Consider the following 23,915-nt stretch of genomic DNA (forward strand, 5'->3'; position numbering starts at 1 on the left):
AGAAATGATATTGTTTGATGGTTTCTACACTTTGTTGAATCACCTTTCTTGGGAATGGGAAAAAATATGGACCTCTTTCAATCCGTTGGACAGACAGCTGTCCTCCAAATTTCCAGGGCTGCATCTGTTAATTGAAACAAGTCAATTGGTATCCCATCGATTTCTGGGGCCTTATTTTATGCCAGGGCCTTCAATGCAGCTTCTGCTTCCTCCTTCATTACCATTACCTCTTCATAGGGTAGGTATTTCCTGTTCACAGTCAGGGTGCCAGTGGGGGGTGTGTGTGCTCATATATGAGTTATAGAGTAAACTCCTTGTTTCTTTCAGGGTCATTGATAATAGGGCTGTTGAGTCATAGTCAACTCGATGGCACAATAATAGCAATAATGATTATAATGTCTGAGAGCTCTGCTGTCTAGTGATAGGGAACTGCACTGCCAGTCCAAAGGCACAGGGTTCTAAACCACCAGCTGCTCTTCAGGAGACAGATGGGAAATCTCCTCTCATGCAATGAAATAGCCTCTGAAAACCCACTTGAGGGGTAGTTAAGGGTGGGTTCAATTTGACAGTGCATAACAACAACAAAAAATAACCGCATGGTGTCCCTTTTCAAAGAGTGGCCCCTTCTACCAACATCTCCAAAGTATAGGAGATGAAGTTTGGCGAATCTTGCCTCCGAGAAGGGCTCTGACTGGAGTCTCTCCAAAACATATCTGTTTGTCCTTTCGACAGTCCACAGGTGGAAAGGTGGAGGGTCAGAGAAGGAGGAATCCCCTCAGTCAGATGGACTGACACAGCAATGGGCTTACGTATGCCAGAAATGATGAGGATGGCACAGGGCAGGACAGGGTTCAGGTCTGTTCATATTGTTCATAGTGTCACTATGTTGTTGTTGTTATGTGCCACTGAGTCACCTAGATCTGATGCCTGCCCTGTCCTGAGCCAGTCTCACTGACTCTGACACCTACCCCCTTTTCCCAAGTTACTGTATCAGTCCATCTCATGCAGGGTCTTCCTCTGCTGAGCTGTCACTCCATCCTTCCAAGCATGATGTCCTTCTCCAAGGATGGGTCCCTCCTGACCACATGTCCAAAGTATGTAAGAGAGAGCTTCAAAATCCTAGCCTCCAAGGAGAAATTTGGTTTCACCCTCTCCAAGACAGACCAATTTGTTTTCCTAATGGTCCATGGTATATTCAACACTCTTCGCCAGCACCACAGCTCAAAGGTATTCATTCTTCTTCTGTCATCCTCAGTCATTGTCCAGATCTCTGAGGCATAGCAAGTAATTGTGAGGACCATGGACTGGACCAGGCGCACCTTAGTCTCTAGACTGACATTGCTGCTTCTCACTACTTTGGAGAGGTCCCTGACAGCAGATTTACCTAATGCAAGTAGTCTTTTGATTTCCTGACTTCTGGTGCCAAGAGTGTTTATTGTGGAGCTGAGCAAGTTGCAACTGTTAACAACCTCAATCTCTACTCCATCCATCATGGTGCTTCCAGTTGGCCCAGTGGTGAGACTCTTTGTTTTCTTGATGTTGAGCTTCAATCCATATTGAAGACTACAGTCCTTGACCTTCTGCAGCAAGTGCTTCAGGTCCTCCTCAGTTTCAGCAAGCAGGGTTGTGTCATCTGCATAATGCAGGTTGTTGATGAGTCTTCCTCCAATCCTGATGCCACCTTCCTCCTCATAACGCCTCAAGGACCTAATAACAACAACAACAATAACAATAGCAAAACCTTTCTATATTAATTTTTTCACCTACATCTTTGCCTCTTCTTCTAATAACAAGTTTGTGGCATCATTGTCCAGGGTGAAAAAAATCAAACCAGTGGCCACTGAGTCGGTTCTGAACCATCATGACCCCACAGAGTAGAGAAGAGTCGCCCTAGATGCTTCCAAGGTAAAAATTTTACAGCTGCCCGCTTCTCCATAGTTCTCCTGTGGAAAAGATGGTGGGTTTGAACCCACAACAGCTCTTTTTGTTAGCAACCGAGCTCTTTAACCACTGCCCCACCAGGGCTCCTTTCCAGGCAAAGAGAAAGTTCTTTTTTCCAGTTTTCCCTCTAAGTTGCTCTTGCTCCCCTACAAATGGTTCTGTGTGACAAGTCATTATTAAGTATAAATGTTTAAGGCTGTTGTTAAATTTGAGGAAACTTCTGCTAGATTTCTCTCCAAGCTGGAGGATGACAGTGCAATGCAGAGCCAGTGAGATGACTGAAGTAAGTGAGCTGTGACAGGAGGCCACTGGTTACAGCATCACGCCCTGGAGACAGAGGCTGTTAGGGTACCGTGCTGCCTTGTTGACGTCATTGCTTCCTGTTAAATCCGCAAGATGCTTCATCCTTTTCCAAAAATTCGCGTGACTCACTCCTCTGCGTTAATTGCCATTGGCGTGTCTGAGAGCCAGGGTTTTCTATGCCAGGATGTCTGGCCTTAAATTAACTCTGTGAGGAAGTAACGGGGGAAAAACACCGGGAGACTCTGGTACACCCCAAGAAAACATGTCCACAACTCAACTTCCCCTTGGCCAGAGCCCAGGAGTGACCACTGGCCCTTGCCGCCAGCCCTGCTGGAGGGGTGTGTGACAGAAGGAAGAGTGAGGTGTTGTGGGAACCCTGGTGGTGACCTTCCCACTGCCCACACTGTCGACAGTCCGGTGACTACGTAAGGCCGCGGCTACGGCTTCCTTTCTCCATACCTGTTCTGTCTGTATGCTGAGCAAGTCATCTGATAAACCCGACTCTGGGAAGAAGACCAAACACGTCTGTCTTGGAGAAACTGCAGCCAGGGCGCTCCTTAGAGGCAAGGATAGCGAAACTTCATTTCACAGGCTGGGAATATTGTCAGGAGGGGGCCATCCTGGGAAAAAGCTTGGAAAGGTGGAGGGTAATCAAAGAAGAGGAAGACCCTTAACGAGCTGGATCGAGGCAGTGACGGTAACAGTGGCTCAAGTGTATCAGGAATGACGAGGACGGCAGGGTTAAAGGAAAGGTTCAGATCCACTGTTCATCCTTTTTTCTTTTCATGAGTCATAGCTGGCCTGTTGGCACTTACCAAGAACAACAATGAAGAAGAATGTGGCATTAGGATTAGAGGAAGACTCATCAACAACCTGTGGTTTGCAGATGGTACAACCTTGCTTACAGAAGATGAAGGCTTGAGGCAGTTACTGCAGATCAAAGACTACAGCCTTCAGTGTGGATTACATGTCAACATCAGGAAAAAAATCCTCATCCCTGGACCAAAAGGTAATATCACAATAGGTGGAGAAAAGATTGAAGTTGTCAGAATTCCACCTTACTTGGATCCGCAATCATCAAAACACATGGAAGCAGCAGTCAAGAAATTATTAATTGCATTGGGCAAATATGCTGTCAAAGACCTCTCCAAAGTGCTAAAGAGCAAGGATGTCATTCTAAAGACTAAGGTGCCCTAACCCAAGCTTGGCACTTCCCATTGCCTTCGTCAACTCAATGGCACTTAACAACAACACATACACCTGAAAGTTGGATAATGAATAAAGAAGATTAAAGAAAAATCAATACCTCTGAATTGTAATATTGGTAAAGTTGAGTGCCATCCAGTCCAAACTGACCCGTAGCTGACTTACCAGCCATTTTCAGAGGCAGTAAGTTGCATGGGAGGAAACTGCCCATCCTTCTCCTGCGGAGCGGCTGGGGGATTCGAACCGTGTGCCTTTGGGATTGCAGTGCAGCTTCTTGGCACTAATATTAAATATACAATGGAGTGTCGTAAACAAAAGAACAAGCAAATCTGTCTTGAAGGAAGTGTAGCCAGAGCGCTCTTTAAAAGCAAGGATGGTGAGAGTTCACGTCACTTACACTGGTCATGTCTCAGGAGTGGCCATTGTGCTGGCAAAGGGTGACTCATAGAGAAGACCCTTCACGCAGTGAACTGGCACAGTGACGTCTGTCACGAGGGGTTTATTAAACTCAGCCGAGGCGCTGAGCCCAGCTCAGGACCGGTCAGGGTTTCGCCCTTTGTACTTGGGGCGGTCACTGTGAGCTGAGGCACCTGATGGCAAGACCAGGGCTTCGGAAGGGTCCCTTTTAGGGTCTTGTGAGCCAAGCTGGGCACCACACGGACCTGCCATGCCCCGAGGTCCTTCCTCCCTCTTTGGCCACGTGTTTTCACTGCTCTGCTTTACGGCTGTGCACTGGGAGAGGGGACACCCCAACGCGGGGTCCAGCTGTCCACACTCCAGTGGAAGGCTCAGGGGAGAACTGATTTCCTTGCCTTTTCCAGCTCCTTGAATGTGTTGAGGGCTAGTGGCTGAATGGTTAAAGCGCCCACAAGGTCACAGTCACAAGGTGATGCTCACAAGCTAACATCCAAGGTTTAAATCTACCAACTGCTCTGCAGGGCGCTCTGGTGGCCTAGTGGTAAGAAGCTGCGCTGTCAGGCCAGCGGCACACAGTTCGAATCCATCAACGGCACTGTGGAAGACGGGTGATCTCCTTCCAGGCTTACTTTCTCTTTACTGCCTCTGAAAATTCAACTAGATGGCACATGAGAGCGAAGGCCTCTGCAGGAGAAACGCGAGGCTGTCTGCTTCCGCAGGATGTCAGCCCTGAAGACATACGCTCGGTGCTCGGTGCTAGGAGGTGCCGTGGACTCTTGGGCAGTGGGTTTGGGGTTTCGTTCTGGTTTGGGTGTTTCAGAGCTGCGTCACTTGCGTTCCTGAGCTCAGGACTCCCTCTTCTGTCTTCAAAGCCAATAGCGGAGATCTTCAGATTTCTTGGCCTCTCTCTCTGCCTAATCTCCAGTCTCCACTTACAGACACTGGCTGTGCTTAGGAGCCCAGGGGATAAGCCAGGATAATCTCCTTTGGGCAAAAGCTTGAACATAATCACATTTACAAAATCCCCACTCAAGAGAAGGTGAATCTCCCAGGCTGTGGGCGTTAGGACACCGGAGATCTCAGGGGGCCCAGCTGGCAGTGCAGCCTCGGTCATTAACTAACTGACCAGTGATCTGGACCCACAGCTGTGCAGGGAAAGCCGTGCGCTCCCACTTCAGCACTGACTGTGGTCACTGTCACGCTGGAACCGACCCCAGTGGCCCCTGCAGAGGGTTTCAGAGGCTGCAGATCACGCTGGACGAGAGCAGCAGGTGGGTTTGAACCACAAGCCTTTGGGTTTGCAGAGCAATTCCTTCCTATTCAGCCATCAACAAGGCTGTCAGTCCAGAGGGATGTGGTTCAGACTTCCAGCAGCTGCTCCACGGGAGATGGACAGACAGTCTCCTCCCAGGCGATCTCCTGCCTCAGAAAACCCCCTGGAGGCTCAGCTCTGGGTCGGTTTGGATTTGATGGGGCACAACAAGAAGTCTTCATGGGAGAAGACTGCTCACCTTTCTTCTAGCGGATTTGAGCCACTGACCTTGTGGCTAGAGGCCTTCGGTGTTAACCAGATGCCTGGCGGGGAAGCTTGGGCTGTTGTTCCCTGGGCAGGGGCAGCCTGGGGCTGTGAGAGCGCAGAGGGCAGGCTGGTCTCACCCCTCAGGGAGGCTGGGCAGCAGGCAGCGGGAGGAGGCCCCTCTCATCTGCTGTGTCTTCTTCAGATTTTAAAAACTGTGCTTCCAGTGAATGTCCACAGAGCTCACTGGTCTCCACAGACATTGTAACTACAATTCGTAGGACCATTAGCCTGCACCCTCTCACCCTGCCTGCACCTCGTTTTCTGGCCTCTGCTTCCAGGGAAACACCCCTCAGCGTTTCCTAACTGCAGCTCAGTCACGGTGACGTCTCTCAGACTTTTTCCTCTGGAACGTCTGTATTCAAACCTCATTTTTATAAAGTCACCATGAGTCAGCACGGGCGGCACCTAAAGGCAATTTTCTATTTTTAGTGGAAGATTTTTTTTTTAAATGTGTCTTGTTTTGTGCGTTGGATGGAAGCCTGTACTGTAAGTGACCGTCAGTCCATTTGCTTCCCGTCCGCGTGCACTTGGCTTTGTGACGTCAGCTGGGCTTCCACCGTCAGACATGCTGTCCCCACTTCCCCCTCGTGTCCCTTCTTTCTGAACTCGGGGGGTGCCCCCTACACTGCCCTTTGGGTCCTGGACCACTGATGGTTCCCAGGAGCACGTCCTCACAGCTGTCAGTTCTTCATCTCACGGTACACCTGTCTGCCTGTCCGTCAGTCTGTTCTTAACTGAAAGGAGATCATGGGGGGGGGTGTGGTTTTAGATGGGTGTCTGAGGGACACACTCTTGGGGTTTCTGCTGAATTATGACAATTTTAAAACATATTTTTGCTACTTTTGGAGCTGGAGGTTACCAGTTACTTACCTCCAGGACTGATGTTGCCTCTGGCCAGGGCCACTCAAGCATCAAGCACACCTAAGTTTCTCCTCCCCTCCTCCTCCTCCTCCTCCTCCTCCTTCCCTCCCTTCCCCCTCCACCTCTCTTGTTCCTCCTTCTCACCTCCCCTCCTCCTTTTCCTCCCTCCCCTGCTCCTTGCCTCTCCTCCCCCTCCTTCCCCTCCTCCCCTCCCCTTCTCATCTCTCCCTTCCCTCCCCTCTTGATCCTCCTCTCCTCCTCCTCTTCCTTCCCTCCCCCTCTTCTCTTCCCTTCCCTCTCCCCCTCCACCCCTCCCCTCCTCTCTCTTCCTCTTCCCTCTTCCTCCTCCCCTCCTCTCCTCTCACTCCCTCCCCTCCTCCCTCTTCTCCCCTTCCCTTCCTTCCTCCCTTTGCCCCTTTCCTCCTCCCCCTCCCCTCCTTTCCCGCCCCTCCCCTCCTCTTTCTCTTTCTCCTTGCCCTCTACCTGCTCCTTCTCTCTCTCTCTCTCATTTTCTCTCATTCTGTCTCTTCCTCTCCTTTTTCTCTCTTCCCTATTTCCTCTCTTTATCTCTTCTCTCTGCCTCCCTCCCTTTCTTTCTCTCTTTCTTATTTTCCTCAAAGTAAAATGTCCCTTCTGGCAGGTGGCTAGATTAGGGGGACAAGCTATCCCCAACCACCTCCATCTCCTTGACGTGACTGAAGTCTGGACTCCAACATCTGAAAACAAACCCCAACCCATTGCCATCAGGCCAGCCTAACTCACGGAGACCCTTCATGGGTTCCCAGGCCACAGCCTCTGTGGGAAAGGGCTGCCCATCCTTCTCCTTCAGAGCGGAGTCTGGATTAGAACCACTAACCTCTGGTTAACAGCCCATGGCCAGTTGGCAGTCCATTATAGTAAAGTGTCTGTTTCTTGTTCCCCTTTGCTATGATGGTGTAGTTTGATGGGGTCTCATTGAAGAGCAAGTGTTCAGCAGTGTTTGAGAGTGAGAAAACATCACAAAATGAGTGGCTTTTGAAGAAAATGAATTCATTGTCACATAGTTCTGGAGGGTAGAGGTCCCAGTTAGGGTATTATTATGTTGCTATGTATAGCTGGTCAGAACCGACCCAGCTGACCCTCCAATAGCCTTTCAGAGCATTAATCACATAGGAGGAGACCTATCTTTCCTCACAGAGCTGCGGGGGGATTCGAAGTGCACACCTTTGACCTGTCAGCACAGCTCCCTACCACAAGGCCACCAGAGCTCCCAGCTCAGGCACTTGGCACGCTGACTTCTGCGAGTCCCCCCGAGACTCCTGGGGATTCTGGGGATCACTGATGATTCTCAGCTTTCCAGGGCTCCTGTGGGTGGGGGCCCCGGCAGCCTAGAGGCTAAGGAGGTGCGTGGCCCACCCAGAGGCAGGTGGTCTGGATCCCCTGAGGGAGAAAGATGAGCAATCTCTTCTGGTGGGATTTACAGCCTTGAAATCTCACCGGAGGGTCAGCGATGCGTCAGTCCCAACTGAATGCTACAGGACAACAGCACACCCTGTAGCTCTGTCTTCATACGTTGCCTTCACCTTATAAGCCATTGGATCCACTCTGCTTCTTTATATGACACCACTCAGGTGGGCTTAGGACCCAGCGAGCTCCAGTGGGTGCCCAAGCTGATAACATTTCACACACTCAACGACACCTCGCTCCCATCAGGTTGGCACCGACAGCTGACCCTCTGGTGGGTTTTCCGAGGCTGTAAATCGCACAGGAGGAGACTGCCCACCTTTCTCCCGGGAGCATCTGGTGGATTTACACCTCCAGAGAGCTGTACCTTTGGGGTTAGCACGGTTCTCTGTTGACCATGTCATCAGAGCCCATTTTTCTTTTTTTTTTCCTTCTTTTTTTCTGCTGGAACTTAATTCACTTTATTTGGTATACAAAATGCACTATGTGGTGGCCACAGCTGGAGCCTGAGTCCTCTGCACGGAGACTCTGGTGTGAGTCTTTACAAGGTTGCCCGTGAATTCCTGGTAGGGAGACTTGGTGAACACAGTCTCTTTCCAGAGATCTGGGGTCAAGTAGCTGTAGGTCTTGGAGATGGCATCAAAGGTGGCCTTGGCGAAGTTGCCCGGGGCTCAAAGACTAGTTCAAAACAAAGGCACCCTGGTGATTTGGTGGTTGAGGCTCTGCTGCCAAGCGAATCCTTGCTGTCTCTGTAGCTCTGTGTCACTTCAGAGTCACATCCACAAAGAGCATGGCCCAGAGCCAAGGATTCCCGGGAGAAAGGAGGGGCGTGGAGCCTTCCGGGCCCTCCCTGGGAGAAAGGACCTGCCTCTCCGTTCACATAACATTATTCTTGTTGTGAGGTGCCCGTCGAGTTGTAGATGACTCACAGCGACCCTATGAACGAAAGATCAGAGAGCCGTTCATAGCCTGCCCTGAGGCAAGTCCTTTTGGAAGTGGATGCCACTCCTGCTTCCAAGCTTGTTTTAATCGGGGAGCTCCAGCAAACACTGTCCACCATGGGTAACCATTATCACATCTGACACATCAGTGTTACAGTGTTTAACATCACAGCAACCACGAGTTACCTCTGCACAGCAAAGCACAGACCAGTGCTATACCACCTAGAAGAATGTTTGACAAAAAAACCAATTTAAACCAGGCCTGAGGGCCGTGATTTTGACCACCCACCACCCCACACATAACATTACAGGCTACAAAACCCTGCGGGCAATTTGGCTCTGTCCTGTAGGGTCTTGGTGCGCACGAGGCCCAGTCAACTCAGTGGCTCACAGAGTTCCAAACAAGACCATGCTTTCAGGTCCTGGGGCGAGGACTTCCACAGGTCTTTTTGAGGAGACAATCCAATCCGCACAGGGGCTCCTCCTCTCAGCAGGACTCTGAACTCCCGTTCCGTCTCGTGACCCTGACTGGTGACCAAGACTCTTGCCAGCCCTGAGTGGCTTCTTTCATAACCAGACACCCCCCACCCCGGTGGGTTCAGCGTCCAGTTCCATGTCCTGGGCTCCTCACCCTCGCCGTCCTTGTCCCACAATCCTGGGCTAGCAAACCCTTGCTGCCTTTGGTATTTTTCAGCATGTCCAATGGAGTGAAAACCACAAAATGCACAGTCCAGTTCCAACAGGCGTTCTCAGGAGACGGACAGGCTCACACTCTGGGGGCTTCCACTGCCCGGAGCAGAGCATCACCGCTATTCAGGCCGCCCAAAAGTTCCCGAGTGCCTTTCCCATTCGCAAATGCTTTTAGAAAGTGCTCGGAAAATCGTGTATACACCAACAACAAACAAATGGATTGAGAAATTGTGGTTCATTCACACAAGGGAATACTCAGAAGCAACAATCTAGAAAAACAGCCTATAATATGGGAGAGGCTGGAGGGCATTGTGCTGGGTGAATTAACACAGCCTCATAAATATTCAGTCCCCAGATAGAAGACCATTCTTGTAAAAGCAGAAGAATAATCACTAAGATGTAGAGAAAAGTGCAAAGGTGGAATGGGAGAAGTGGACGGAGTGAGTGAGTGAAGGAATTAGGAAAGATTCAGTGGGGACCTGAAAAGACGAGGTGATAGTGGGCACAGATCAATGGCAATTGGTTTTATAAGACACAGTGTATGGAACATAATGTCGATGAAAGAATATGTGAAATACAGTGTATACAAGTAAAATACAATGTATAAGAATCTTTTATGAAAACCAATGTGAAAAAGCAAAATATTGTATACAGAATAGGAAGTTGCTCAGACAGCAATTCAATCATTATCTTAACCTACTGTAACTCATGTTAAAATAATGGGTATGAATGATGGAATGCAATTGTAATTGTTACTATGTGTCGTTGAGTCACCTGCAAATCACAGTGACCCTATGTGTAACAGCCCTAAACCTGGCTGTATCCTCTGCCAATCTTATTTTCTCTCACACACCTACCCCTATTAACCCAGTAACTAAATCAATCCACCTCATCGAGGGTCTTCTTCTCTTGTGTTGTCCATCCTCCCAAGCATGATGTCCCTCTCCAAGGACTGGTCCCTCCTTGCAACATCTCCAAAGTATGTCAGACAAAGCTTCAGAATCCTTGCCTCCAAGGAGCAGCCTGGCTTCACCCTCTCCAGGATGAACTTGTTTGTTCTCCTAGCAGTCCATGGTATATTCAACACTCTTTTCCAGCAACTCAACTCAAAGACATAAATTCTCCTTCTATCATGCCTAGTCATTGCCCAGCTTTCAGATGCACAGCAAATAATTGCAAAGACCTGGCCTGTATCGGGTGCACTGTAGTCTCCAGACTGACATCATTGCTCTTCAGTACTTTGGAGAGGTCTCTGAGAGAAGACTTTACCAATGCAATTCGTCTTTTAATTTCCTGGGTGCTGGTACCAAGAGTGTTGACTGTGGAGCCAATTATACTGCTGAAAAAAAATGAGTATGAATGATCAAATGGAAAACTAGTGTGATTTGTAAACTTGCCTTCAAATTTTTTTTAAAAAGGAATAAAAAGAATCCAAAATGTCAATTACCTATATATCTGTAACTTTGTTATCTGAGTTGCCAACAAGTTGAGTACAACTCAAGTGACCCTATAAACAGCAGATCTGAACCCCGTCCTCGCCTGTACCATCTTCATCATCTCTGACACACTAGAGTTCACTGCTGAAGCCACTGTGTCAATACATCCCATTGAGGGTCTTCCCCTCCTTCCTGACCCTCAAACTTTGCAAGTACGTTGTCCTTTTCCAAAGACTGGCCCCTCCTTACAACATGCCCAAAGCATGAGACATGAAGTTTCACTACCCTTGCCTCCAAAGAACAACCTGGCTGTTCCTTTTCCAAGACGTTGTTTGTTCTTTGGGCAATCTAGGGGATGTTCAGCACTCTTCTCCAACACCACAACTCCAAGGCATCAATTCCTTTTCTGTCATCCTCGTTCACTGTCCAACTTCCAGGTGCACAGCAAGTAACTGAAAAGATCATGGTGCGCCTTAGTCTGCAAACTGACATCATTGCTCTTTAGCACTTTGGAGAAGTCCCTGATAGTAGACTTTTCCAATGCAATATGTATTTTGATTTCCTGGCTGCTCATGCCAAGGGTTTTTGTGGCTCCAAGCCATGTCTAAATCTACATCTATATCTAGTGGTAAGGAGCTGTGCTACTAACCCAAAGACATGCAGTTCGAATCCCCCAGCTGCTCCTCGGGAGAAAGATGAGCAATCTCCTCCGATGTGGTTTAATGCCTCTGGAAGCCTGCTGGAGGGTCAGCTACAAGTCAGTTTCTACCTGGTGTTTGTAAGAAGAGCAAGACCACGTAGGGATGGCCATGTCTGGTCATCGCCAACTTTACAAAGGGGAACTGTCCCTGTCAACACCATCATTCATTAGCACAAAACCAATTCCCATGAGGTCAGACGTGTCCCCCTGGATCCCTTACCTCTTTCTACTCTTCTCTGCACCAATTTTACTGCTTTGCTGGGTCCAAAATCCGATTCAATAGCTCACAGACCACGCAGAGCCATATTGGGGAAGTCAAAAGGTTATAATACAGGTTAATAACAGAATACAGTCAAGATCGCTCCTGAAATGTGCAGGCAAGCACCTCAGCCTTAAGCCTCATTGCTTTTGACCAATAGTACTATGGATTTGACAAGAGTCCAGAATGAAGGTTGCATAGTGGGGTGTACGGGGGTAGGGAGAGGAATGGGAGGGGATTGTATACCAATGAAGGAATTTTTTTTTTTTACTTTTCAAAGAGAGGCGTTAACTGGGGAGGGGAGGGGTGGGCAGGGAGAAAAATGCAACAATGAATGAATGGAAATCCAAAATCTCTGTAAACGTTCATTAAAATTAATTAAAAAATAAAAAGAAAGAAGAAGAAAAATAAGTGGTGACTGGAAGCCTAGAGTTGAAAACAAAGAAGAATGGAGAGTTGGAAAATGTGGACTTGGTGACAGAAATGAGGCTGGGGCTGGCATGCTAGATTTTTGTGCAATGAATAATTTCTTCATGGCAAATAACTTTTTAAATAATTTATTATTATTATTATTATTTTGTGTGTACCGTCCAGTCAGATCTGACTGCGCAGTAGGAGACTGTCCCTCCTCCTTCAGCAGAGCACCTGGTGGATTCGAACCATGCACCTTTGGGATTGCAGTGCAGCTTCTTGACACTAGGCCACCAGAGCTCGCCGGCAAATAACTTTTTTAAAAAGCATACAAACAGCGATCAGAACTGACTCGGCAGCAGTGGGGTCGGTCATTTTGGTTGCATCAACAAGACATGATTCATGTGGTCCATTCCAACATACGGCGGCTGTGTGTCTGTGTCGAGGTGGAACTGTGCTCTGTCGTGTGTTAACTACTGGTTATTTAGGACGAAGATTGCCAGGCCTTTCTTCCAAAGTGCCTCTGGGCAGATTCAAACTTCTAACGTTTTGGTTAGGCGCTCAGAGTGTTCGCCTAGTATTATCTGTGGTTGTTGTTAGGTGCTGTTGAGTCACGTCCAACCCACATTGACCCTGTGAAGAATAGATCTGAACCCTGTCCTGACCTCTCCCACCTTCACACTTCCTGAGACACTCGAGCCCATTGCTGCAGTCACTACGTCAGTCCACCTGGTTGAGGGTCTTCCTCCCTTTCGCCTCCTTTCCACCTTTCCAAGCAGGATGTCCCTTTCCGAGGAACAGTCTCTCTGAGCTTTATGCTAAAGTTTGTGAGACAAAGCTTCATCTTTGCCTCTGAGGAGCACTCTGGCTGCACCCTCTCCAAGCCAAATCTGTTTGTTGTTTTGCTAATCCACTGACTAGTCATTACGCTTCTCCAACACCACAGCTCGAAGGCATCACAAGAACCCTGAGTGGTGGCTTTAAGGAGCAGACTTTAGTTTTCACAGTTCAGGGGGTTACAAGGCCAACCTCAGTGAGTCGGTTCTAGGGGAAGGCGCTCTGCTGGTTCTGTGGGAAGATCTTTGTCTGTTCCTGTTTCTGTTGCCCCGTTCCTCAGATCCCCGGTGAATGTCAAGTGGCTGTTGCCATCCCTCTGTGTGCTAATGTTCTCCAAAGCGAGAGGGCTAGGACCCACCTCATACTGCTGTGGCCTCATGGATGTAAGAGAAAATCCTATTCCCAAACAAGAGGATGTCATACATATTCTAGGGACCCAATTAAATCCACTAAGTGTTTGCAAGCCCTTATCTACAGCTAAGGAGCCCCGTGGCACCAGGGGTAAGGCACTGGATTGGTAAAAAGGTCAGTGGTTCGAATCCATGAGCCACTTTGGGGGATAAAGATAAGAAAGCCCAGCTGCTCTGTTAACATGACAGCCTTGGGAATGTCGCGAGGCAGTTCTGCTCTCTTCTCTAACAATACTGAGGGGGAGTCCACTCAGTGACAGTGTTGGGGAGATCTCAAAAGACAGTCATTGTGAGCAACAGCTCACCGTCTGGCAGGTTCTGAAGCTGCAAATGGCACAGGAGGAGAATGCCCGTCCTTCTTTGCAGAGCTGCGGCTCGAGTCCTCCTGCTGGAGAGGGGCCACCTTGAGTCAGCAGCATGATGCCCTAAGACCTGAGCCATGAGGTGCGCGGAAATCTACATACATCTACACCTCTGGCCCCATCCTTTCCCGACAACCAGCTCTGCGTTTGTGGTTGTTATGTGCTGTCGAGTTGCCTGTGACCCATAGCGACCCTGTCTGTGTACAGCAGCTCTAAACCTCGCCCTGTCCTGAGCCAGTCTCACTGACTCCGACACACCTATCCCCATTGCCCCAGTCATTGTAGCAATCCATCTCATCGGGGTCTTCGTTTCCTGCGCTGTCCCTTCACCCTTCCGAGCATAGTGTCCTTCTCCAAGGACCAGTCCCTCCTGGCCATGTGCCCAAAGAATTTGAGATGGAGCTTCAAAATCCTAGCATCCAAGGAAAACTTGGCTTCACCCCTCTAAGACAGACCTATTTGTTTGCTTGGTGGTCCATGGTATACTTAAAACTCTTCTCCAGCACCACAATTTTTCTTCTGTCACCCTTAGTCATTGTCCAGCTCTCTGATGTAATTGCGAAGACCCTAGCTGGGTTAGGTGCACCTTAATCTCTAGAGTGACGTCGTTGCTCTTCAGCACTCTGGAGAGGTCCCTGACAGTAGATTTACCGAATGCAATTCGTCTTTTGATTTCCTGACTGCTGCTGTTAAGAGTGTTGACTGTGGAGCTGAGCAAGCTTCAATCTCTTCTCCATCTGTCATGGTGCTGCCAATTGGCCCACTGGTTAGAATCTTTGTCTTCCTGATATTAAAGCTCAGGGTACCCAGCTGCATGTTAGAAATGACCAGGCAGCATCTCAAAGTTCCCTGTCCCCATTTCAGAATAAGGCACATCCCCTCAAGTGCTGAGGCCCAAGCCCTCTAACTCCTTTACCTCCTCAGTCCTCACTACCACATCCATCAGCATCTCCCATGGCAAGACCTTTGACACAAGCCTCAGTGCCACCCAACAAGTCTCGCCAGGAGTGGAGCATGTCCTTACGGACTCGAGCCTCTAGGCGAAGAAGCTCAATGACACCAGGGAAAGGCCAAGTTCAGTGGAGAGCTTCGGGAACACGGGGCCTACAGACACTGAAGGAACAAGAACCTTCCTCTAGAACCAACACAGGGCCTTCCCCTAGAGCCGGCACCCCGAAACACAACTGCCAGCATCCTAAACGGTAGGAGAATACATTTCTGTTTGTTAAAGCCAAACAAAAAGGACAATGTATGGGGAGTGGACCATCCCTCTCACTTTCCGTCTCTCTGGGGAAGGGCGCGCTATCCTGACTTAACCGACGACGGGGCAATTTCCGGGCAGCCAGAGTCATTTTCCTGAACCATTAAGACAATAGCGGCTTGCAAGCACGCACACACCATCAAAGGCCATGCTTTTTGTAAGTGCTTTCTCCATGTGCAGACACTCCGTCCTCACAACAGCCCAAGGGGCAGGATGCAGAGACCCAAGAGCACACCCAGTGCGCTCTCCTCTGATCCAGCTTCCTCTAACTCAGGGGGCAACCCCACCAGGATGTCAATTCACCACCTCACCCTCCCAAAGCCTCACCCCAGTTCCAAACCACTGAGGTACCATCCAAGCCTCACTCACACTCCCCACCCCGGCCCCGAGAACTGCCCAACCTCAGTCCCACTGGCTAAGGACCTGACCCATCCCTGCTACCAAGGAAAGTCAGCCATGCCAGGCCCCTTACCTGGTCCTTACCGGTCAGGCACAGGCCCTGGCACTGCCAGGCCACTGAGACCTGCTTTAGGTTGCACCCAGTTAACTTATGCCCATGCACATCCCCACTCACCACTCCTTGACCTGAGTGGACCCCTGCAGTCCTACCCCCTAGGTCCAGCCCAGCACTGCCCTAGCCGACTTACTGACCCAAGCCCAGGCATCTAGGCTCAAACAGGTCACCCTCCCCCTCAGTTATGCCCCCTCTTTGCTGCAGAAGGTCCAGGACTGCAGTCTCTAATACAGTTTGAAGCTCAACATTAAGAAAACAAAGATTTTCACAACTGGGCCAACTGGCAGCATCATGATAGATGGTGAAAAGATTGAGATTGTTAACAGTTGGAATTTGTTTGGCTCCACAATCAGCAGTCTTGGTACCAGCAGCCAGGAAATCAAAAGATGACTTGTATTAGGAAAATCAGACCTCTCCAGACTTATAAAGAGCAATGATGTCAGTGTAGAGACTAAGGTGCACCTGATCCAAGCCGTGATCATCTCAATTACTTGCTCTGCATCAAAAAGCTGTACAACGACTAGGGATGATAGAAGAATTGATGCTTTTGAACTGTGGTGTTGGAGAAGAGTACTGAATATTCCATGGACTGCCAGGAGAACAAAACAGGCTCGTCCTGGAGAGGGTGAAACCAGGCTGCTCTTTGGAGCCAAGGATTCTGAAGCTCTGACTGACATAGTTTGGGCATGCTGCCCAGAGGTAGCAGTCCTTGGAGAGGGACATCATGCTTGGGAAGGTGGAAGGACAGCTCGAGGAAGGAAGTCCCTTGATGAAATGGATTGATTCAGTGACTGGTGTGTCACAGACAATGAGATTGGCTAAAGATAGAGCAGGGTTTAGGACTGTTGTACACAGGTCGTTATGAGTCACAAACGACTAGATGGCACATAACAACAACAACAACAACAGCAACTCCCTCCCTGGCATTCTTAAATCCTGGCCAGACTCTGGCTCAGTCCTGCCCCTAAGCTTTCTGAGACAAATCCTCAAACTGCCCCGCCTAAACCTCGTCCACCCAGCCCCCAACCTGTCTAGGACACGCCCCTGCCTAGGTCCCCAACCTGACCCACTCCAGTGTCGCCCTGTCTGGGAGGTCCTGTCCCAACTACTCCCTGCCCAGACTGGCCCTACACAGTCCAAACCCACCCTGGCTCGCCTTAAATCCCGTCCTAATCCCGCCCTGCCCCCTCACCTGCTGAGGACCCCAATTCACCTTGATCTCAGCCTGACTTCGCCCCTAGTCCCCGCCCCGTCCCCTGGACGCCTGAATCCTGCTCCGTCTTGCCACACCTGCTGAGGACTGACTCCCAACCCACCTAGGTCCCTGCAGCCTCGGCTTCCACCCAAGATTCCTACTCCTTCGATCCAGACTAGCCCGCTTCTATTCCCTCCCCCATCCCCGTCCCATCCCCGCCCCCCACACCTCCATCCCCTCCTCCGTCTCTGCCCCTTCACCATCCTCATCCCGGCCTTCATCCCTCCCCATTACCGCCTCCATTCCGCTCCACCCACCCCATCCCACCCCGCCCACGCCTCCACCCCAACACCGCCCCCACTATCCTGCCCCATTCACGCCTCCATCCACGCCCCCACCCCACCCAGCCACGCCTCCATCCCTGCCCCATCCTCGCCCACCTCATCCTGCTCCACCCCTACTCTATCCCTCCCCACCTCCTTGTCACTCCCTCGCCACCCCCTCGCCGCCCCTACCCTATCCTGCTTCACTTACACCTCCATCCCCGCCTCTATCCACCTCCCCAACCCTACCCAACCACGCCTCCACCTCTGCCCATCCCCGCCCACCTCATCCCGCCCCACCTCCACCTTCATCTCTGCTTCTATCCCCACCCCATCGACGCCCCTCCCTAACCCGCCCTCCCTCCCCATCACCACCCCATCACCGCCTCTACCTTATCCTGCCACACTCACCTCCATGTCTCCTATACCCACGCCCCCACCCTATTCCTGCCCACCCCTCCAGGCCCGCTCTATTCCGCCTAAGTCCCATCCAGACCCCGCCCAGGTACCTCCCCCTTCCCCCAGATGCGGACTGTCCCGCCCAGTTCAGTCCAAGCCCCGCCTCATAAGATCAGGTCCCGCCCCGTCCAGCCCGCCCACCTCTGGCGCTCAGGGCATCACGTGAGCCGGCGACCCGGAGGCGGAACTGGGTGTGGTGTGGACCCGGCAGCGCCGAGCCGAGCGCGGAACCCCGGCTGTGCCGCCTGCGAGTGGGGTACCACGGCCCCGCACGCCCGCACCTCCAGCACCCCGCCATGCGTCCCCAGGCACCCCACAACCCGCGCCCAGCTGTGCGTCCCCCGCAACCCCACAGCCTGTGCCCTACTGTGCGTCCCCCGGCGCCCCACAGCACGCGCCCAGCCGTGCGTCCCCCGCCACCTCGCACCCCGCGTTCAGCCATGCAGCCCCCGCAGTCCCCCTCCGCGCGCCCAGCTGTGCGTCCCCCAGCGCCCCACACTCTGCGCCCAGCTGTGCGTCCCCCGGCGCCCCACACTCTGCGCCCAGCCGTGCGTCCCCCGCCACCTCGCCCCTTGCGCCCAGCCGTGCGTCCCCTACAGTCCCCCTCCTCGCTATTCGCTCTCCTGGCCGCCCTGCTCCCCATGCTCTCCGCCGTCCTCGCAGAACCCCCGCTTCTGGTGCGCGTGGACGCAGCCCGCACGCTGCGGCCCCTGCGACCCTTCTGGAGAAGCACGGGCTTCTGGTGAGCGCTGCGGGGAAACTGAAGCGGCCCACGCTGCCCATCTCCCTACCTCGCGCTCCTTGGAAAAGCTGGCTGGCTTGTGACTCTGGCAGGGGCCCTAGGGAGTCACTCCCGGGTTTCCTGCGCCCCCAGTGAAAACCTGTGTCCAGGGAGGAGTGGTCAGGACAGGGTACCGCGCCACTTCCACTCTGGCGCCCACCTGTGTCGGCCCACCCTCAGTCAGCGTGGGGGGTCCCCAGCCTGCTTATTGCTGGGTCAGGCATTTGAGCTTGGGGAGGGGTCTTCTACCTGATGGATTCCCTTGTGTAGTGGAGCCTGAGCTTGTCGGGTGTGGTCACAGCGCCCCCAGGAGTCTGAAGAGCCCAGTGGTCAGAAGAGGTGCCCACGATAAGGGCCTTGCTGTTCCAGCGGCTCCACAGGAGGCTGGTTGAGGACACTGTCCTGGGCAATGGAGGGCTGACCCCAGTGGGCAGGCCTCAGCCAACAGCCCCCGGGTTTAGGACAATCTTGGGGAGGGGCCCCCACTCCCCCACTGGAGGCTTGGAGCAGGCAGCGCAAAGGGCAGGGAGATGGGCCTCCATAGCCCCGCCCCCTCCCCCCATATGAACAGGAGACTTAAGAACATTCTCGGTAGAAGTGTCGTTTTATTACCACCAGGGGACAGTGGTGAGGACTCACGTGGCTGTCCCTCCAGTGGGTTTTCAGAGGCAGTTAATTACAGGGGACCCCATCCTTCTCCTGTGATGGCTTCTAACCACGTGCCTTTGAGATTGCAACACAGCTTCTTGCCACTAGGCCACCAGAGTGGATTTGATTATTTCTTTGTTACTGGCCTACGACCTACTATTCCAAATTAGAAGACTCTGCTTCCTGTTAAACTGAGATCCGGGCATGAACCTTGCCCTGAGGAAGTTTGGATTGATTGTAGGTCAGAGGACATCCAAAAAGAAAATGTTTCTGGTTTATTTATTGACCCTTTGAGGTTGCTATCGAAGCTCCTTGGAGGCAAGGACTCTGGGGCTTCGTCTGACATATTTTTAGACATGTTGCAAGGAGGGACCAGTCCTTGGAGAGGGACGTCATGCTTGGGAGAGTGGAGGAATGGAGAAGGAGAGGAAGACCCTCGATGAGATGGATTGATAAGAGTGACTGGGATTATGAGGGTGGGTGTATCAGAGACAGTAGTAAAGTTGGCACAGGGTAGAGTAAGTAGGTTTCAGGGCTGTTGTACGTAGGATCTCTGTGAGTTGCACACGACTCAATGGCAGGTGACCCTCGAGGCCCAGTAGCTTGCTGGAGGCACGGAATGTCCATAGGAAGCACCATCTGCTCCGCAGTCACCCCTTTAGTCTAACACAGCCACTGCTCTTGTTCCTGTCCCCAGCCCCCCACTGCCACATGACCAGGCTGACCAGTACGACCTCAGCTGGGACCAGCAGCTCAACCTTGCCTACGTGGGCGCTGTCCCTCACGGGGGCATCGAGCAGGTCCGGACTCACTGGCTGCTGGACCTCGTCACGGCCAGGTGGGTGACTGTGAGGGGAGTACGTGGGGCAGCTGGCGAGAGCCCCCTTTATAGAGTCCTGAGACTGAAGGGCTGAGGGGCAGTGGGGCCAGTCAGTTGCTGGCCCTGGAAAAGAGAGGGGGAGCCCCTCAGGCCTCAGGATGGAGTGGGAGGGACAGTGCGCAGCTTTAGGGGTCTCTAAAATAGGGGTTCAGGTACACGCCTCCCTCTGAGGGATGCTGACCCCTGCTTTTCCTACCCCAGGGGCCTGTTGGGGTGGGAGGGCACCCTCGCTGGGGACTGGGGTTCTGGGGGACAGCACCTGGACTGGCACGGCTGACTGTGGGCCCAGTGCACCTCACTTCCCTCCAGGGCTCCAGGCCAGGCCAGCTGTGTGTGTGTCTGATCCTGGCCCAGCTGTGGCCGGTGGCTAGCTCTGCCGCGTGCTGGTCGGTCCCACCTACTTGTGGCCCTGGCACTGGACCACCTGCCATGGAGCAGGGTGTGGCACCAGGAGTGTGAAGAGCACTTGGGTGGGTGGTGTGGGGTGGGCGTTCCCAGAGGCACAGAGCGGCTCTGCATCAGGGTCCCTGGCCTTGACCCTGGGATTGTGGGGGCTGGGCACCCTGCTGGCATTGATTTTTTTGGGGTCACGTGCAAAATGAGTCTGTGGGCGGTGAAAGCACCTCAGCCCACTCACCTGGCTGCAGACTGAGGGCTGGCAACTTGAGACCACTCAGAGGTACCGCAGAAGGAAGGTCTGGTGATCTCTTTCCAAAGAGGCAGCCAGTGAAGGACCCCACTGTGGCACATGTGGGGTCACCACGCGTCGGATTTGACCACGGTGCACCGTTTTGTCGGTGCAGAATTAGACGCAGGGACCCTTATTCGAACGTGAAGGATTCAGACTGGGATAAAAAACTGAAAACCAAGTGTGGGGGTGGATTCTGGGTCCTGCTGCACTGAGTTTCCGAGGCTCCAGTCTCCCAGGAGGAAACCGTCCATCCTCCCGAGGAGAGGCAGGCGGCTTCGAACCGCTGACTCTGCTCAGCAGCCTGACATGTTGAGATTGGAATTGTGGCTCTCTGGAGTGGCGGCCGGGGCCTGCCCTGTGGCCTGGATTGGAGTCTGCAGCGTTGGCAGTAATCTTGCGTCCTCAGGCGTTTGGAGGGGGTGCCAGCTGTCCCCCCTCCCCAGCGGAACTCCCCGGTTTCCCTGGGGCAGGTGGGATGCCATGGGGGTGTGGGAGAGTCCGTGGCCGACTGCAGCCAGCAGTGGCCGCTGGTCCCCAGGCAGGGATGTGGCGGTCCTCTGGGGTCTGAACTCCCGGATGCTGCCCCCCTACACGGTGGAGTGGGCAGCGGCCAGCTCCCCCTGGCGGGCCCGGGCCGCCCGCACGGCGCTGTACACGCTGTGGAACAGCTGCTCGTCCTCGGCCGCGTCTCCCTCGTCCGCCCCCAGGAAGCCCCCTCGGGTCAGCACGCCCCTGACCACCGGGCTGCAGCCGGCCAGCAGCAGGGCGATGCCCAGGGCGGCGTAGTCCCGGCGCAAGCCTTGTAGCGCGGCCAGGCCGGCCACGTCCAGGAACAGCAGCGGAGCGCAGTCGATGACCACTGTGTGGAAACTGGCCGCTGAGGGCACCAGCGCAGACGAGGTGCCCATCGGGCCTGGGTCCTTGCCACCCCGGCCGCCCCCCTTGCCAGCCCGCGCCTCCAGCTCCCGCCTCCTGGCGGCCGCCCGCCCCACATCCAGCCCGGTGAGGCCATACAGCGAACGCAGGAAGAAGTCCTTGTTGGCGTAGTAAAGGGGCCCCGCAAAACGGAAGACCTGCACCCCGGGTTCCGGGACGAGGCCCTCAAACTCCACTGTGTCCTCATAGAAGGTGGAGCCGCCCACGCGAGCCAGCAGGGCAGCGTGGGGCCGCTGCGTGCGACCAGCCAGACTGAAAAGGGACAGCAGCACGCCGGCCAGCAGCCCCGCCTCCACGCTGACCAGCACGCAGGTGGCTGCAGTGACCCCCCAGACCAGCGCATCGGCCGGGCTGAGCCGCCACAGCCTCGGGAGGTCGCCCGCCTTGCGCAGGGCCCCGCGCAGGCTGACCACAATGACACAGGCCAGCACGCACCTCTGCAGGTCCCGGAAGAGCGGCGCCAGGGCCAGCAGCACCAGCAGCACCACGGCAGCGCTCACCACGCTGGACAGCTGCGTGCGGCAGCCGGTGGCCGTCTTCACCAGGGTCTTGGCCAGGGCGGCGCTGGTGACGAAGCAGTGGAAGAAGGCGGGCACCACGTTGCAGCAGCCCACGGCCAGGAGCTCCTGGTTGGCGCGGACGGAGTAGCCGTGGCTGCGGGCGAACATCTCTGCCAGCGAGATGGAGAAGGCGGCGCCCACCAGGGCCACGGGCACAGCGTCCAGCGCCACGCGCCACATCAGCCGGGCGTCGGGCGCCTGCGGAGGGAGGAAGCCGGTGGGGATGTCCCCGGCCACGCTGGAGCCGAAGCGCTGGTGGAACTGGCCCAGGTGGGACACCAGCGTGGCCACCACGATGACCACCAGCTCCGTGGGCAGCGGCACCCTCAGGCGGTGCCGGTAGCGGTCGGCGAGCTTCCGGGCAGCCAGCAGCACGGCCAGGCACACGGCACTGGTGAGCACGTCGCACAGGTTGGCCCGGGGGATGCTGTGCAGGAGACTCAGCCAGGTGCTCAGCACCATGCCCGGGCCCTGGTGCCGTGGGATGCGCACGCCCAGCAGGTGCCGGACCTGCGAGGTCAGGATGGTCAGCGAGGCCCCCATGGCGAAGCCGTCCAGCAGGGGAGGGGAGAGGTAGGCAGAAAGGAAGCCCAGCCGGAGGACCCCGAGGAGGACCTGTGGACAGAGCGTGGTCAGCACCCGACCCCTCACTGTGACGAGTACCAAGCCCCTGCCCTCCAGCTGAGCCTGGTCCCTGGTGACCCTGTCAGGCTGGACATCTTTACGGAGGAGACTGCCCGTCATTCTCCACAGGGCGGCTGGTGCCTTTGAACCGCTGACCTCTTGGTTGCTGTTAATGTGGGCCGTCAAGTCGGAACTGACCCTCAGCTGACCCTCCAGCAGGTTCTCAGAGACAGTAAATTGCATGGGAGGAGACCACCCATCTTTCTCCTCCAGAGCACCAGGTGGATTTGAACCTGTGCCTTTGGGATTGGAGTGCAGGTTCTTTCTGCTAGGGTAGCAGCCTGGAAGATGCCACTGGGACTCCCCCACCCCTGGGTACCCTCTGGGGTCTGAGGCCTGATGTGGACACCCCTGTCTGAAGTGCCCCTTACCTGTTTAAATCCCAACTGACCTTAAGGCTGGGCCAGCCCAGCCCTGACCCATGCTCTCTTGCGGGGTGGGCTGTGAGCGTCCCGGGTTGCGCCCCATCCCGCCCCACTGGTCTCTCACCTGGTAAATCCCAGCCATCAGGGTAAGGGCCGTTGCCACACGGATGGCGTAGCAGTCCCGCCCACAGTCCTGGGGGCCAGGTGACAGCCCAAGGGCTGAGGTGTTGAGGGCGCTGTCGTTGGTCCCCAGAGCCCCCTGGGCAGGGTCAAAGCCGGCCATCTGGAGCTCGCGGTCCACCACCTGGCCCACCATGAGGCAGAGCAGGCTGAAGATGCCCACAGACACGTGGCGGGAGGTGCCCAGCAGGAAGTAGATGAGGTTAGCGAAGAAGGAGGTGTAGAGGCTGTAGAGGGGCTGCAGGCCGGCCAGCAGCGAGTAGGCGATGGCCTGAGGCACCAGGATGATGCCGATGACCAGCCCCGACATGACGTCGCCCGCCAGGTCCTCCCGCGGCCGGTAGCGGGGCAGCCAGCGCGTGACGGGCACTAGGTCCTGCAGCAGCTCCTGGGCCCGCCGGCCCCCACACGCACAGCTCTGCCGCAGCCGCCCCTTCAGCGTCTCCAGCAGGCCTGGGGGGGCTGGGGGCCGCCGGCGGACCAGCACCAGTCCTCCGTCCAGCTGTGCACACTCGGACGCTGCATCCATCCTGTGGTGCCAAGACCCTGAAGGCCAACCTGCAAGGGAGAGTGGGGAGTTTACAATACCACGGTCTAGGTGGGGTTTATGAGGAGAAGTGTGGCATCGGGATTGGAGGAAGA

At 54.0% G+C, this 23,915-nt stretch overlaps 2 protein-coding genes across 2 annotated transcripts in view; one reads left to right on the forward strand and one right to left on the reverse strand.

Annotated features, from left to right (window-relative positions):
• Nucleotides 1-23,915, forward strand: part of LOC102869771 — an 88,629-nt gene that overhangs the window by 8,224 nt on the left and 56,490 nt on the right. The window contains exons 2-5 of the mRNA XM_006893645.1: nucleotides 5,013-5,138; nucleotides 17,553-17,594; nucleotides 17,703-18,290; nucleotides 19,675-19,815. Coding sequence (XP_006893707.1) covers nucleotides 5,013-5,138; nucleotides 17,553-17,594; nucleotides 17,703-18,290; nucleotides 19,675-19,815 — 897 coding nt within the window. The remainder of the gene's footprint in view (nucleotides 1-5,012; nucleotides 5,139-17,552; nucleotides 17,595-17,702; nucleotides 18,291-19,674; nucleotides 19,816-23,915) is intronic.
• Nucleotides 21,136-23,802, reverse strand: SLC26A1 (solute carrier family 26 (anion exchanger), member 1). Its single transcript, XM_006893635.1, has 2 exons — nucleotides 23,218-23,802; nucleotides 21,136-22,659 (listed from the first exon to the last, which is right to left on the reverse strand). Exons 1-2 carry the CDS (start codon nucleotides 23,800-23,802, stop codon nucleotides 21,136-21,138), a joined length of 2,109 nt encoding a protein of 702 aa, XP_006893697.1.

Source organism: Elephantulus edwardii, unplaced genomic scaffold (genome assembly GCF_000299155.1).
Source record: "Elephantulus edwardii isolate Elephantulus edwardi_28Jun2011 unplaced genomic scaffold, EleEdw1.0 scaffold00129, whole genome shotgun sequence".
Lineage (NCBI taxonomy): Eukaryota > Metazoa > Chordata > Mammalia > Macroscelidea > Macroscelididae > Elephantulus > Elephantulus edwardii.

Coding starts and splice junctions, on each gene's coding strand:
- SLC26A1 (XM_006893635.1), bottom strand. CDS start 23,802: ATGGATGCAGCGTCCGAGTGTGCACAGCTGGACGGAGGACTGGTGCTG. Junction 22,660..23,217: donor TGATGGCTGGGATTTACCAG/GTGAGAGACCAG, acceptor CTCTGTCCACAG/GTCCTCCTCGGGGTCCTCCG.